This window comes from Megalobrama amblycephala, linkage group LG7, assembly GCF_018812025.1.
Source record: "Megalobrama amblycephala isolate DHTTF-2021 linkage group LG7, ASM1881202v1, whole genome shotgun sequence".
NCBI classification, from domain to species: Eukaryota; Metazoa; Chordata; class Actinopteri; order Cypriniformes; family Xenocyprididae; genus Megalobrama; species Megalobrama amblycephala.
In genome coordinates this window covers 43,378,700-43,394,566 of record NC_063050.1, presented here as the reverse complement: position 1 = coordinate 43,394,566, position 15,867 = coordinate 43,378,700, and the positions used below count along the sequence as shown (strand labels likewise).

At 35.0% G+C, this 15,867-nt stretch overlaps 1 protein-coding gene across 2 annotated transcripts in view; it reads left to right on the top strand.

The window, feature by feature from the left end:
• zcchc7 (zinc finger, CCHC domain containing 7) overlaps positions 1-15,867 on the top strand; it is a 59,080-nt gene that overhangs the window by 31,360 nt on the left and 11,853 nt on the right. For both annotated transcript variants that reach the window (XM_048197628.1, XM_048197627.1), the window contains exons 3-6: positions 4,352-4,410; positions 4,559-4,696; positions 5,269-5,439; positions 7,927-7,962. In XM_048197628.1, coding sequence (XP_048053585.1) covers positions 4,352-4,410; positions 4,559-4,696; positions 5,269-5,439; positions 7,927-7,962 — 404 coding nt within the window. The remainder of the gene's footprint in view (positions 1-4,351; positions 4,411-4,558; positions 4,697-5,268; positions 5,440-7,926; positions 7,963-15,867) is intronic.

The following is a 15,867-nucleotide window of genomic DNA, read 5'->3' as shown; positions in this document are numbered from 1 at the left end:
GCTTAGTGCATGCAAAAATAGCAAGCTATAAGCAACAAACTAGACTGAACTTTATACCAATAGTCAGAAGTCTTGCTGTGTGAAACTGCAATGGTTGCATTTCACAGATCCAGCCTGTGGTCAGCTGCCACAAGATACCCTAGAAGTATGCAATTTCAGATCTGCCGATCTGCCGTATTTGCTGGCACATGGGTGCTCAGATCTGCTTCCAGGCTGTTTTGAGCCAATCACCTGGTCCTAAATGCCATGTGGCTCTAAAGCAGGGGTGTCCAATCCTGCTCCTGGAGGGCCACTGTCCTGCAAAGTTTAGCTCCAACCCCAATTAAACACACCTGAACCAGATAATCAAGGTCTTACTAGGCATACTAGAAACTTCCAGGCAGGTGTGTTGAGGCAAGTTGGAGCTACACTCTGCAGGAAAATGGCCTTTTAGGACTGAGTTTGGACACCCTACAGGAAAGTGACTTGACAATACCAATGGGCCTTGGATCACATGGAGTTTGAACCGACATCCTGCCAAATCTTTAACCACTACACACCACTTTCATGTCATTAATATATGATGTACCATCTGTGTTTCTGCGCACATTTAATGAATGTTTGGTAACACTTTAGAATAACTCACGCCATGAAGCATTTAGTTAAGAATTAGTAAATAGTTAATTAATCATTTATAAAACATTAATAGACATTAGTAAGCAGTTTATAAATACAGCTATAAATGCTTTGTTCTTGATTTATAAGAATATCTATAATGTGTTTAATAATAGTATTTTCATACTTTATTAATGATCAATTTATCATTTCTAAATTATGAATTACATTATTTACAAACCAGTTATTTAGCAGGTGTCAGTGGTTCATAAGATCATTTATAAAGTGCAAGTAAATGATTAATAAATGTACATTTATACATCTTATTTTTAGGCATATAGTAATAGTTACTCAGTGTGTTAATAAATGCTTTACTAACACATATTCCTACTGTAATTCATGATTAATTCAGGTAGTTATAAAACATTTAGTAGTTTTCAGTTAACTATTTTTGTGAGCTCATCTAAAGGACTGTTCATGCCTCGGAAAGCTTTTATAAAGGATATTTAAAGGATAAAGAACATAGAAATGTTTATTTCAAGGGGGAAAAAATGAAACTTTACGACAGGTAACTTGATATAAAATTAAAAGAAAACCTCTGCAATTTTACAGAAAATAAAAATCCACATACTCCTCCAGAGAACATAACTGTGCAGTAAAATGAAACTAAGCCTATGCAATCTGATTATAAAAATAAATTTCTGTAAAGTGTAAACATTGCTGAATAAAAATTTTACCAGTGCCAACACTGGATTACAGAAGTGCCAAAATACAACAACATATTGTTTATAAAACAATAATATAATAAAATATTTCACAGTATCAAAAGTACCTCAGTACTAACTTTAAATCATTAGAGAACAGCAGTGCAGAAGATACCCGAGCCTTTAAATCTCCTTTTGTAAAGCTTTACGAGGCAAAAATAGTCCTCACTTTAGATGAGCTCACAAAAATGACTGACAACTTCTAAATGTTTTATAACTACCTGAATTAATCATGAATTACAGTAGGAATATGTGTTAATAAAGCATTTAACAACACACTGAGTAACTATTATTATGTCTAAATAATATGTATAAATGTATGTTTAAATAGTTTATTAATCATTTACTTTTATTTCTTAAATGATCTTATGAACCACTGACAACTCCTAAATAACTGGTTTGTAAATAATGTAATACTTAATTTAGAAGTGATAAATTGATCATTAATAAAGTATGAAAATACAATTATTAAACACTTTATAGATATGCTTATAAATCAAGAACACAGCATTAATATCTATTAATGCTTTATAAATGATGAATTGACTGTTTACTAATGCTTAACTAATGCTTCATAGCGTGCAGTTATTATAGTGTTACCGAATGTTTTAACAAATTACAATACACAGATTGTTAAGATTATTGGAGTACATTTTACAAGAAAAAACTGTTTTTTACTTCACAATTTCACATTTAAATCAATATTACTTGCCACTTCTTTGTAATTATTTGTGAAATAGTTTCTTTTTAAAGTAAATGAATACTTTTATTCAGTGAGGACACATTAAATGCATTAACAGTGATAGACATTTTAATGTTACAAGTTTTGGCAAAAAATTTTTTTAAAGTTTTAAATTAAAGGTGTCCTCGTGAACTTTCTATCCATCAGAGAATCCTGAAAACAAATGTATCACGATTTCCAGAACAACTGTTTATAACATTGGTAATAATAATAAATGTTTCTTGAGCACCATCAGCATATTAGAATGATTTCTGAAGGATCATGTGACACTGAAGACTGGAGCAATGATGCTGAAAATTCAGCTTTGCCATCACAGGAATAAATTACATTTTAAAATACATTAAAATAGAAAACAATTATTTTAAATGTTTTTACTGTATTTTAATCCAAAAAATGCTGCCATAAGAGACTTCGGTCACAAATATTTAAAAAAGTCGTTTATATTCACTATGGTATTCTTTGTGGCTTTATGCTCGCTTTAGAACCGGCTAAATGAATTTTCCAAGGAGGATCCCATTAGCAAGTTTTTGTAGCAGTTTAGTTCAGGACTGTGATTCAGCTGTTAGAGGAAACACTCAGAGAGTCCCAGACAGTTTGTGTTTTGAGATACGCCTTCACATGGCCTGCTCCCTACACACAGAGTACTCTTAAAGTCAGAATAGTATCTCAGTCTCTTTCTCTCTAATGGGAGCTTGTGTTCATGGTTAATTAGTTTCTCCTACACATCCGTTTTGTTCTCCATGGACCCAACGATGGTGGCCGGGCGCACGCCAGCTTTCTTCTCTCTCAGACTATTAGTCAGCTGGAATTCATTAAAACGCACACACACTGATGAAGTTGCACCCTGTGCGCACACCTCTTATTTTTATTTGTTGGTTCTATGTTAATTAGCATACCTATGAGACGTACAAGTAGCATCTGTCGCTATTCCGCTATTCCCCCCTCCCTTGCTCCACTTTTCATCCCTCCATCTCGGTCTCGCTGTATGGTAAGCGCAAGGTTTTTTGTAATGTTGATTATGGCTTACTCTCTAGTGCCCCCTCTGGTGGTGGTGTATAATTTGGGTAGATGCCAGTTGGAAAAACTCCACATACTATTTTATTTAAGTGTATAAAGGTGATTTGATGTGAAAACTAGGTGGATTTATGAAAATATTCCTAATATTCATATGAGAAGTACATCATAGTATCTTTGGTGTGTGTGTTTGTCATTGTGAATAGGCCTGGCAGGATTACCATAGTGAGGTCCTCCTTTCTCTGGCTTTGTGTGATTGCTGGGCCGTGACTGACGAGGCATTTCCCCCACGTAGAGACACGGAGGTGTGTGTGTGTGTGTGTGTGTGTGTGTGTGTGTGTGTGTGTGTGTGTCTGAGAGAGAGAGAGAGAGACAGAAGGGGGGCATCAGGATTAAAGGAAATGTTTCCTGTTTATTGTACTTGGGGTCCTCAGGGATGTTTGGGGGGCATTGTTGCGACATGTTATATGCGTAGATTTAAAAAGCACACTCACAAGTTAATGAACACATGAGGTTTGTTTTCGTAACAATATTTATTAGTTTGTCTCTTTTTGTCTGTGAAATATGAATATGAATTTGGTTTCATGAATCAGTATCATTTTTTTCAGTACAGTTTAATATGACATGCTAAACTAGCATCAGTAGTTTGACGACTCTTGTCAGCTCTGGTCAGTTCTCAGAGAGTTGTTTTGTTTATTTTCATTACTTACTTTTTTTATGACGTTATATATTTGGCTATACTTGTGAGGGCCAAATATCCTCACTTAGGAAGTGAAATATTATGACAACCATCTTGACATTTCACTGGTCCTCACTAGTTAAAAAGGCTTATAAATCAGGCAAAACATATTTTTGTTTAAATCTAGTGTTTTGCGCATATTTCTGTGAGGGTTATGTTTAGGGGTAGGGGTTGGATTAGGCCATAGAAAATATCATAAAATCAATGGACGTCTAGGCAGTGTCCTCACTGATATAGTGAAACAAATGTGTGTGTGTGTGCGTGTGGCGTATTTTAATGCTGTGTGTGTTGATGTGCAGCTGTGTATTGCTGTAGTAACTGTCTCTCTGTCTCTTGAGAATGATCTTAAAAAAAAAAAAGAAGGTCAAATTAGGGGAGTGGGCCTCTTGTACTATAGACACACACACATAATCGCAAACAATGTCTTATTGAAGTTTTATCTAATTTCATGTTGATGGTTTCAGTTTGTTTTTCTCATGTACTGATCTTTTTTTGTAGAACATGCAAATGATGGAGGGGATATACAGAACTGGGCTGTATCAGAAAAGGATAAATGGGTAATGTTACTATTTTTGTCAAATCTTTAATAAATACAATACTGTATTTTAAAACATAATTTTACAGTTACATTTTAAAACAGAAAATGTTATTTTAAAGGATTGTCTTTCATAGGAGGTGATTACCATTTTTTGTGTGTGTGTGTAGGCTCAGATCTGTAATAAACGGGTTGGCCTGAGGCAGGTTTCAAACCGCTTCTCAAACCGTTACTACGTTGAAAAATCCGTCACGTGTCACAACTGCAGAAAGACCGGCCATCTCTCCAAAAACTGCCCCACACCAAAGGTACATCATTATCCACCCTTCACTCTGACTACACTACAGTCACCTGCCCCACAGCAAAGGTCCAAATCCTCTCATTTCCACTCAACGAATGTGCTGACACATATAGTACCGGATTAGCCAAAAAACTGTCAACTATACAGTTTAGCCACTGTCTCAAAATGCTGCGATTGACCAATCAGTATCAAGTTTGTCAGACAGTTGGATAATGTTTCACTTTATAGGTCACAATAAAATGCATTTTGGGTCAAACATTTACATATTTTGACAATATATAATTGTTTTATTTACTGGATTGTAAAAAATATTTTTTTTTTTTTTTTTTTTATATATATTTAAATTGAAAATGGGTGTTTTAAATTATAATAATATTTAATAATGTTACTGTTTTACTGCATTTTTATCAAATAAATGCATATCATGCATAAGAAAAAAGAAAATTCTTAAGGTTTTCTAGTTTTAATATATTAAGAACAGTGTCTTCTTTCAATTTAATAGTGTTTTTATTTAGGCAGCTGTCACTAAGTGTCAAGGTTGTCCTTATTGTGACTGTGTGTGTGTGTGTTTATGAGCAGAAGTTGCCGTGCTGCTCATTATGTGGGCTTCTGGGACACTTACTGAGGACCTGTCCGAACCGTCACTGTTCTAACTGCTCGCTGCCCGGCCACACCTATGACGACTGTCTGGAGAAAGCTTACTGGCATAAATGCTGCCACCGCTGTGGCATGACTGGACACTTCATTGACGTGAGTAGTTCTCTGTGGGAGTGTGTGTTTGTTTCGGAGTGTAATGTGTTGCATTGTGTGTTACTTGTTTGTTTGTGTGTGCATCTATCTCTGGGGCCATTCTTTCTCTCATTAAGACAGACGCTTCACAGGCTGTGAGTGGGACACACGCTCCACTCGTCACCCCCAACAACAACCCCACTGAGAGAGATAGAAATGGGGGAGGAAGAGAAACAAGTGACTTTTAGAAACAACAAGAGAGATGAAAGAGAGAATATATAGCTTGTTAAAACAAAGACTGGAGTCATGTTTTATATCTAGGTGATGGGTCAGGGTCATTGCAATTAGTGCAGTGGACTAGTTTTTTTTCTTTCATGCAGATGGACATCTCTGACCATTGCGTCTTGCTTGTGTTTTTTCAGCATCTCACGCCATGAGGGTTGAATTTTTACAAAGACCCCTGTATTCTCTATGTATGCTTTTTTTTTTTTTTTTTTTTGAATGCAAGAACACATTCCCTCCCCGTAAAAGCTAGTTAAGTTTGTTCATCTTCTGTTGTCTTGTGATTTGGAAACAGTTTTAATATAATTTTGGCATAGTTTTAATTGAAACGGAATTGGCCCCATTCATGCATAACATGACAAACAAACACATTTAGGATTCGGGTGCAGTTAAACAATCCTGCTGCAAGATATTCTGCTGCATTCTATTAGTCAAAGTAAGAAGTCGTTCTGATTATCTAAACTCACTAAGTTCTCACATCACATGATCACAATCATAATGCGCTTCATCCCTGTAAGACTTCTAGTTGTTGATGAATCTAGAATATATGGTAAATAAGGAACGCAGAGCTAAGTTGATCTTACTGGTTAACTGAACAAACAATTCTTCAGCCGCCAGCACAACATGACTTTTAATTATGCTTATAATCTGTAATTACACCAGACCCAAAAACCGCTATGTAGCATTTGTTAACGAACTTTGAGTTGACGCATATCAGCCGGTCCATTTACTTTCCGGTTTTGGGCTTGCTGTAACATACTACTTCTTCATAATGAAACACCAATGTTTTTTTTTGTTGTTGTTTTTTTTAAATTTACATGTTTGTTACATGTTCAGGATATGTAAATGTTGTGCAGTCTGAACCCAGATAATTTGCCAGATTTGTTTTCATTGTGTGCAACTCAAAAATATTCATTTCCAATTTTAGTTTCATGACTGTAAGAATATTTCCATTATAAATTTTTCAATTTTTGTCCTCCCTATTACTTTATTACTCAAACATATTTTTTGTTTTTAAGTTGTTATTTTTTAGTAAAACCTTTTTTTACCCTTTAAGTCTAAAACAACAGTAGAACTCATGATTTCATAAAGGTCCTGGTTTTAGTATCTGGCAGTATGGAAATGTGTTTTTAATAGCTTTATTGCTGGATCATCTTGTCACAGCGAGCGAGGGAAAGGAAAGCAGATTCTTAAAGACTCTGAATGTTTCCTTCAATACCCTCAGCAGGGTAACCCTACAGCCTCTGCCTCCCTCTCTGCTCGGCTCTCAGGTGGGGTTAAATGAAAAGCTAACTGTATAAATGAGTCTGGCTGCTGTGCCCTCGGCACTTTCAATTTTCAGAGAAACGTAGGATGCTCACAGGGCAAATGCGCTAACGACCCTCGCTCAGTGTCTGTTAAGATGGCTTGAGCTGTCAACACCGCACCTCTTTCTTCTTCTACTATTGTCCTTTCCTTTACAATTTCTTTTGCTTTTGCTTTCTCCTGATCTATTGTCTTTTTCCACTTCCTTTTCCCCTCTTTTTCCAGTTCAGTTTTTTCCGTTTTCCTGTTCCATTTTGTTTTCCTTTATCTTGTTCCATTTTCTTTTTCTCTGTTCTTCTTCTTAGTTCCTTTCATTCTCTTTTCCCTCTTCTCTTCTCTTCTCTTCTCTTCTCTTCTCTTCTCTTCTCTTCTCTTCTCTTCTCTTCTCTTCTCTTCTCTTCTCTTCTCTTCTCTTCTCTTCTCTTCTCTTCTCTTCTCTTCTCTTCTCTTCTTATTGTTTTGCCTTTTCGTTCATTTCCCCATCTCCTTTCATGTCCACATCTTCTCATTTCATCTCTGTCATCTTCTCTTGTTTTGCTGGATTTCATTTTCATGTTATATTTAAAAATTTACATTCATCAACTGGTTTTCAATAACATCAGTCCTTCCATAAACATCAACCAGTTTATGAATAGTTTCCTAATAGGCCCTAAAAGTTCTCAATCATTTAGCTTCTTTAATCAAAGACAACAAAACATCGCGGAAATGTATAGCTGATCAAAAACGAACAGAAACAGAGATGAAAAGAAAAGAGGAAGGTTTCAACTTCATGTCCTGATGGATGTCTGAAGCACTCCATGGATTTTGTGGAATTGTCATAAACATTTGTGTGGTATTTTTTTTTTTTTTGCGTTTCTGAATCTCTAGACTCTCATTTTATGTAAACATTGGGTTTTTACAATGACTTTTTGTTTTCAACAGGCCTGTCCAGAAATCTGGAGACAGTACCACCTTACGGTAAGATTTGTTTCTATATGTTTTTCTATGCGTCTCATTTAAAATGTGAATACAACTTATGCAAACACCTCGAATGCATACAGAATATGCCTGAGGGAATTCCAGGTGACTGACTGTGTTAAGCATCTGAATTAAGAAAATGACTGGAGTCCTTTGTGACAAAAGTAAAGTCAAAGCATATTTGTGTGTAATAAACCCTCACATGTATATAAACACACATTCATCATTAGCACTATTAGGCATGATTGTGGCTTGCAGAGAAAAGACTCCCGCTGGTTTTGCCTTTGTGTGAATGTGGATAAATGGTGGACTCCTGATGGTGTGTCTAAGCGGAGAAGAGATCAGCTTTCATTCGCCACAAAGGGCTGCTTTAATAACTAGCTTTGTGTTGAAGTGTATAAAGTTACTTAATACACTGAATTTTAAAATGTAATTTAATATTTGAATGCGAGTTTGAGACTCCTTAAAATGATACGATTTGTTTACACGAGTTTTATTGAGTCGCTGTGTGCATTTCTCAGTATTTGCATCTGTGTGTATGCGTTTTGTCACAGAACAATCTGAAAGTGGTTAATTGGCAAACTCAGTGAGCATTTTCTCCCTAAAGATCCACCAGGGTGAGAAGGCATGTGACAGTCACACACACAGCTAAACGTCAAGGGGCGCACTGGAACATCTGCACACGCACACACATCCGTGCAGACTCTTGGAATATAGACCTCAGCCTAAGAGAAAAGAGCAGGTTGTTTGTCAATTAAAAGACGTGATAAAGCATGAAATGGGCTGCCAGCATCGCGCTGCGCCGAGCAGTCACTCGACCCGTCACACACACACACAGTCTAATTAGCTAGCCTGCCTAATGAAAAGGCCAGATCGTTAGCGCTAGCCTGGTGCGCTGGGTGGCAGAGTGGAGAGAGAGAGAGAGAGAAAAATAGAAAGATGGGATGAAAAGAAAATGTTGCCTCTAGGGCTGTTAAAGAGCTGCGTGGAGGGTTAAAAGTCTTAAAAAATCGTTCTCACTTTCACCGTTTCTCAGCTTGATGGTTTTGTTCCTCAGTGTTGAGTATAAAGAGCGTTTTCTGAGTTCTTACTGATTGAGTTCAGAGCACAAAGAAGGAAACTGATATTATTATCCCTCCTTGAAAAGCGTATCATGGTATCTTGTTGTTTCTGCCAAGGTGCCATGGCTATTTTTTCTACAATTAAACTGTGGAAAATTAATGCCAGTTGTTAAGTAACATTTAAAATAAAATAAAATGAAAAAAATGAAGTAAATTAATTTCCTACAATAAAACCCACTAATCCAAAATTTACTCAGACACCTTGAACATTTCATTCATTAATACAGTTTATTCACTGTAGTTTAAAAAAATGGTAATAAAATATGACAAGATCTCAGAGTTAAACTGTGTCAGAAAAAAATAATCTTAATTATGTTAGATAACACTTAAGCAAAACATGGTCAGGTCAAAGTGTCTGAATAATTTTTTGTTCCAAATTTGTATCAATTTTACTGGTAGTCCACTGTATGAAGAATTTTTGGGTATAATATTTTGCAGCTTACATAAATTAACTATAGTGTCCTGCACCCACTAGTAAAAATATATAAAAAATGGCTGAATAATTTTTGGTTTTATTTTATTTTATTTTATTTTATTTTATTTTATTTTATATGAAAACTAATTAACATGACAGGCTGAATATGAACATTTTTTTATTATAGTTCATAATTTTTATTTTATAATATTATACTGTATTCAGCCCATGTCATGTTAATAATATATTAAAAATCTCTTTAATAAAATTAAATAATGTACAATATAATATTTCATAATAAACATTTTAATATTCAGCCTATGTCATGTTAAGAATTTTCCATGTTAATAGGCTTATGCTTGGTAATATTAATGCATTTTAATGTCTAAATTGTATTAAGTATTAATTTGCCTTTCGTAAAATTAATTAAGATACTTCTATATTGTGTTGGTACGATTTTGATACACTTGAGAAAAATCAGATGAGAAACACCTAATAAATAAGTAAATCGACAGAAAAAAATTAAAGGAAGAAAGCTGTTTTACACAGTTTGAAGGAGATCCTGTATTAAAGATTTTACAGTTGTATAATTCAAATAATAAATAATACAATAAATAATACAACAAAATATTAGTTCTGTCTAGGCCAAAAGGCCTTTTGCCATCACAGTGAATTGCTGTTTGCGTGGACGACATATGTGGACTGTCGTCCGAGTCTGTTGGCTTTATAGTGGGGTAAAATAGCGTGAGATGGTTTCCTACAGGTCCACTTGGTTCTGCTGGGCTGAGTCCATCTGCTTGTGCATTACTTTCATCCTCTGGGTCCTGCCCTGGTTCTGTTTGTGTGTGTAGGTACTTAAATTGAGTCACCCTCAACAGACGGTCTTTAAGGCCTTTAAACTATCCTGGAGTCTAGAGGGCTCAAAGTTAAATACAGTACAGATACCCCTCTGTGTGTGTGTGTGTGTGTGTGTGTGTGTGTGTGTGTGTGTGTGTGTGTGTGTGTGTGTGTGTGTGTCGTGCTTTGGGAGCTCTGGCCTGTCGCCCTATGCTAGGCCCAGTCAGGTGTGAAAAGGCATTCTGTCAGACCAGTCCCTTTCTACTGGGTCTGTTTATACTGTGTGTGTATATATGTGTGTGTGTGTGGGGATGAGGCCTGCACCTGTCTTCACTAACAAACAACCACTCAACTCTACTAAGTTTGCCACAAAACCCAAAGGAGACAGACAGAGAGAAGTGCGAGTGTTCACACAAGCTATGCAAAGAGTGAAAGTTTTACAAAGAAAATGTGACGTCTGGGATAAATGTGCTGTTTGGTGCGACTGATCCTGTTCTTCTGTTCATTCTTTTATTCAATCTTCTATTCAAACTTTGAATCTGCATTATTATATAATATGGTCACAACCTGTTTTACGTTTGTAAGGACATCACTTTCCCCACAAATCAAATCAAACGTTCTTCATTCTCTTTAAAATACAGTTTTAAGCATGTTCTGTACACACACGCACAACTGGATGCAGCGTTTGTGATGGCTATTAGCAGTACACTACATAGCTTTTATGTTCTGGCTCAGATATTACGGGTCTGAAGGGGATACAGATTCCAAACCTTTTAAGAGGATATTGGTGAGCAATTACCATTTTTAAAACTTCTTTTTAAAATCCCCCCCCCCTTTCCACAAACTGATCAGCCTAGTAATCCTTTACACTGTAATGAAATTTAATTGAACCATTAGCATAAGTGAAATGTATGAGGAACATACAGTTTTTGTATTCAAAGTTATCAATTTGCACCATGCAACCCATTCTTTTAAATAGAAAAGTCAGCAGCAAGCAATAAATAAGGTTTTGCTGTCATCAAAGATGATATGAACATTTCTGGATTTTATTTCAGTAAGAAAACTTTATAATGAACATTTAATATTTCTTATTCACTATAGAGGATATTTTGCAGGTATGTTTTACATTTAGTTACACCTTATGCCATCAGGAGATAGAAAGGTCTGGAATCAGCCTGTTCAAATGTTTAAACAGGAAACAAATACTGTATATAGTTTATGTCTACATAGATGTATATGTGTTGGTGTGATAGACATACAGCACCATCTACTGATATAGATGAGGTACTACAACAGTGGAACATTGACCTGGGCTTACGTGCATGTTTTTGTGACCTAGCCTTCAGTGACAAATATGGCTGTAAAATGTCCCCAGAAGATAATATGGTGTGCTTTTATAACTTTTCTAAGTGATTTTTATATATGATTTTTGATAAAATGGGTGAAAAAATAGACTTAAATTGAAGGAGGGCCAAGTCATATAGTGATCACAATATCATAAACACTTATAAGGGTCCCCACTGATTGCCAGGTTAACATTTATGAATGTGCGTGCTGACATTAGTGTAAATCCTGTGATGACTTCTCTCCTATAGTGAAGAGGAACACTGTCCATGAGACTTAGAGAAGGATTTGACAAAGTTTATTTAGAGTATTTATATCGATTAGACTCCCAAGGGAACAGCTCAGTGAAAATGTCAAAGCACAGCGCTCAGATAAAGCTGTTCTTTCCCACGTTGATGTTATGCTGCTGAGCTTTTGATTCCTGCGTGGAACCATCTGCAGAAGACATAAGTTCAGGAGAAGAACAGTTTAAATCAGTTGAGAAATAAATATGGATGTGTGCTTGTGAGCTTGAATTGAGGATTTAGTTTGCGGTCTGTAAGATTCTTTTATATTTTTGTAAGAAGCTCACTAAGGCTGCATTTAATTGATTAAAACTACAGTAATATTGTGAAATGTTATATTGTCTATTTGAATATACACTACCGCTCAAAAGTTTGGGATCGGTAAGATTTTTAAAGTTTTTAAAAGAAGTTTTGTCTGCTCACCAAGGCTTAATTTATTTAATTAAAAATACAGTAAAAACAGTAATATTGTGAAAAATTATTACAATTTAAAATAACTGTGTACTATTTAAATATATTTGACAAAGTAATTTATTCCTGTGATGGCAAAGCTGAATTTTCAGCATCATTACTCCAGTCAAATCATTCTAATATGATGATTAGTTCCTCAAGAAATATTTGTTATTATTATCAATGTTGAAAACAGTTGTGTACTTTTTTTTCAGGATTCCTTGATAAATAGAAAGTTCAAAAGAACAGCATTTGTCTGGAATACAAAGCTTTTGTAACATTATAGACTATCGTTCAAAAGTTTGGGGTCAGTAAGAATTTTTATTTTCTTTTTTTTTTAAAGAAATTAATACTTTTATTCAGCAAGGATGCATTAAATCAATCAAAAGTGACAGTAAAGACATTTATAATGTTACAAAAGATTATATTTCAAATTGACATATTAGAATGATTTCTGAAGGATCATGTGACACTGAAGACTGGATTAATGATGTTGAAAATTCAGCTTTGCCATCACAGGAATAAATTAGATTTTAAAATATTTTCAAATAGAAAACAGTCATTTTAAATTGTAATAATATTTCACAATATTACTGTTTGTACTGTATTTTTAATTAAATAAATGCACCCTTGGTGAGCAGACGAAACTTCTTTTAAAAACATTAAAATCTTACCGATCCCAAACTTTTGAGCGGTAGTGTATTTCACAATGTAATTTATTCCTGTGATGACAGCTGAATTTTCAGTAGCCATTACTCCAGTCTTCAGTGTCACATGATCCTTCAGAAATCATTCTAATATGCTGATTTTCTGCTCAACAATCTTTATTATTATTATTATTATTATTATCAAAGTTGAACACAGTTGGGCTACATAATACTGTTGTGGAAACTGTATTATTTATTTATTTTTTATTATTATTTATTTATTTTATTTTTTTTGACTAATTGAACGTTCAAAACAGCAGCATTTTTTTATATATATATAATTTGGATACTTTTTTTAACATTTCAGGCTTTACTTTCACTTTTTGGTCAGTTTAATGCATCCTTGCGGAATAGAAGTATTAATGTGTACATGTGTGAATTGTGAATGCAGCTACATTTTATTACAAATTTTATTCATAAATAGCCCCCTTTTTAATCTAACTTTCATATTTTTCATATTATTATTATTGAGTTCCGAGTTTTGCCACTGCAAGCACCATTCACATTTTCTTCAGGAAATGTACATTCTAGTTATTATTATTATTTTGTATATTGCTTTTCTATTGATGAACTGACCATTGTGATTCATAAGTGTCATCATGCTATGTTGTGCGGTGTCGCCACCTGGGGGGAAACAGTAGACATTTGTTTTGTAGCAGTATTGTGCTTTTCACTTTGTCATCTCATTCATTCATCTCTTTGTGTGGCTTCTTTAGGGAATTGTTTTTTTTTTTGTTCTTTCTTGTCTCTTCCTTTTTCTTCTGGCTCATGTGTTCCACTCATAGAAACTCAGATAAGCTAAAGACTTTCTTTATAAACTAATTATTTAATCTGCCTTTTATCAAGTAGAAAATTGAAAATGCAACTGGTAATATTGGGAAGAAGAGGGGTGTGGGATTGGGAAAGACCCAAGCAGATTCAAAATCGCTGCCACATCTCTGATTGTCTATTTTGATAATAATTATGTGACAATGTCATGATGCAGAAATCTTAACTTAAGCAAAGTATAGTGTCATCTTTCTTTTGACTTTTGGAGTGAAATATGAACTAGACATTTTCCTTGAGCAGTTTAGTGAGAATCAGTGCAGGAAATCTTGATATTATGACCTCTTTAGATGCAAACTCCTCAATCACTGATACAAACACGCTCCCGTTTACTGTTTCTGTCTCTCTTTTAAACTCACAAACCCACTTACAGTCTCTCACTCCTCCGCTGGTTTGGACGATGGCTTCTGGTTATCAGTTGGAAGGCAGGCACAGAGAGACCGGTGTGTGTGGCATTGCATGACAGGCCAGGGGTCGATAGCATTACAAGGCGTGTGTGTATGGCCGCACATCCGTGTAAGAGTGTGTGTGCCTCTTGGCTGCCAGTTTCCTGTGTCTGCATTTGAATTACAAAAGCAAGAGGAGCTGGCATGAAAATAGAAAAATGTTTATCTGTTAGCCTCTCTCGCCTCTACGTATACACACACTTCTTACTGAACTGAGAGAGACAGGAGAGTAAACGGTCTGCAGCTGAGACCAGAAATGGGTCAGAGCGTCCTTCATGGCTTTTCTTTGCATCTTTTCATTTATGGAATATTTTGGCGTGAAAAAGTGGATGTTAACATAGCGCTTCCAGATAACTTACATTAGGTTAATGTAAATAGCCAAAAGATTAAGACTAATTGTTCAGTTTCTAATAATATTATACATAAAACAGTTTGGCTTAACATATTCTGTGGAGGTGTGTTGTTTTCTAAATGTAGAAAAAAATGGAAGGCCATTATGATTCATTTATGATTTCTGAAAAATCTGTGAAAAACAGATTTTGCTCACAAACACAACAAAAATTTAGCTTATTGGAAATGTTTTCTTTTCCTGAACACAGGTGAGACGGCTATAAAAGAAGTCCCTTATTTTAGCCCAAGTAGACCATCACTGGCACCGTACAAATACATTTGCGTATATGCAGTGGCACACTGTACACCTTTCTTCAAAGCACTGTTTGTAAATCACATCACAGGAAAGCAGTTGACCTGCATGGAAAAGGCTCTGCTGAGCTACTGCAGCTCTGTCATGTCAATCATCATATGTCTTGTTTTCTGTCTGCTGTGCAGGAGAATCAACAATCAGCATTTGAGCATTCTGTGTATATACATTTAGGCCACCTCTATGCCATATTAAAAATATTGTGGCAGTGAGTATGTACGTGCCATAACAAAACCTGACATTATATAGACTATTGCAAGTGGAATATTGGAGGTGGATAATCTAAAAAATGTTGGCTCAATAAAAAAAAAAGAAAAAAAGAAAAAATGCAACCATTTGCATAAAATTGAGTTGTGACAACTTTGATTGAAATTGTTCAACCAACAAACTAAATTGAGTTAGAGGAATATAATAATTTGTAACAAACAAAATACTCTAAATACTTGAGTTGTAGGCTGGGAACCAATTAATCTCAGTTAAAATCCACAGCTATCATAGCACATGTTTAATATAACTTATTTAGCATGTATATTTTTGAACAAGTAAGATATTACTTGACATTGGCATTAGCGCAGTCATCACTAACAGAGTCAATGTAGTGTTTACCATGTCATATACTCTTCAGCACAACGATAATCACAAAAACTTCAACAGAACAGATACTCTTTTAAATGTAAAACATAACAGCATTAAACACTAAACCGGTCTTTCCCTTCACTAAAACCCAAATAAAATAAGGCTTAATTTCAACATTTATTCTTCTTATCCAGTCCTTT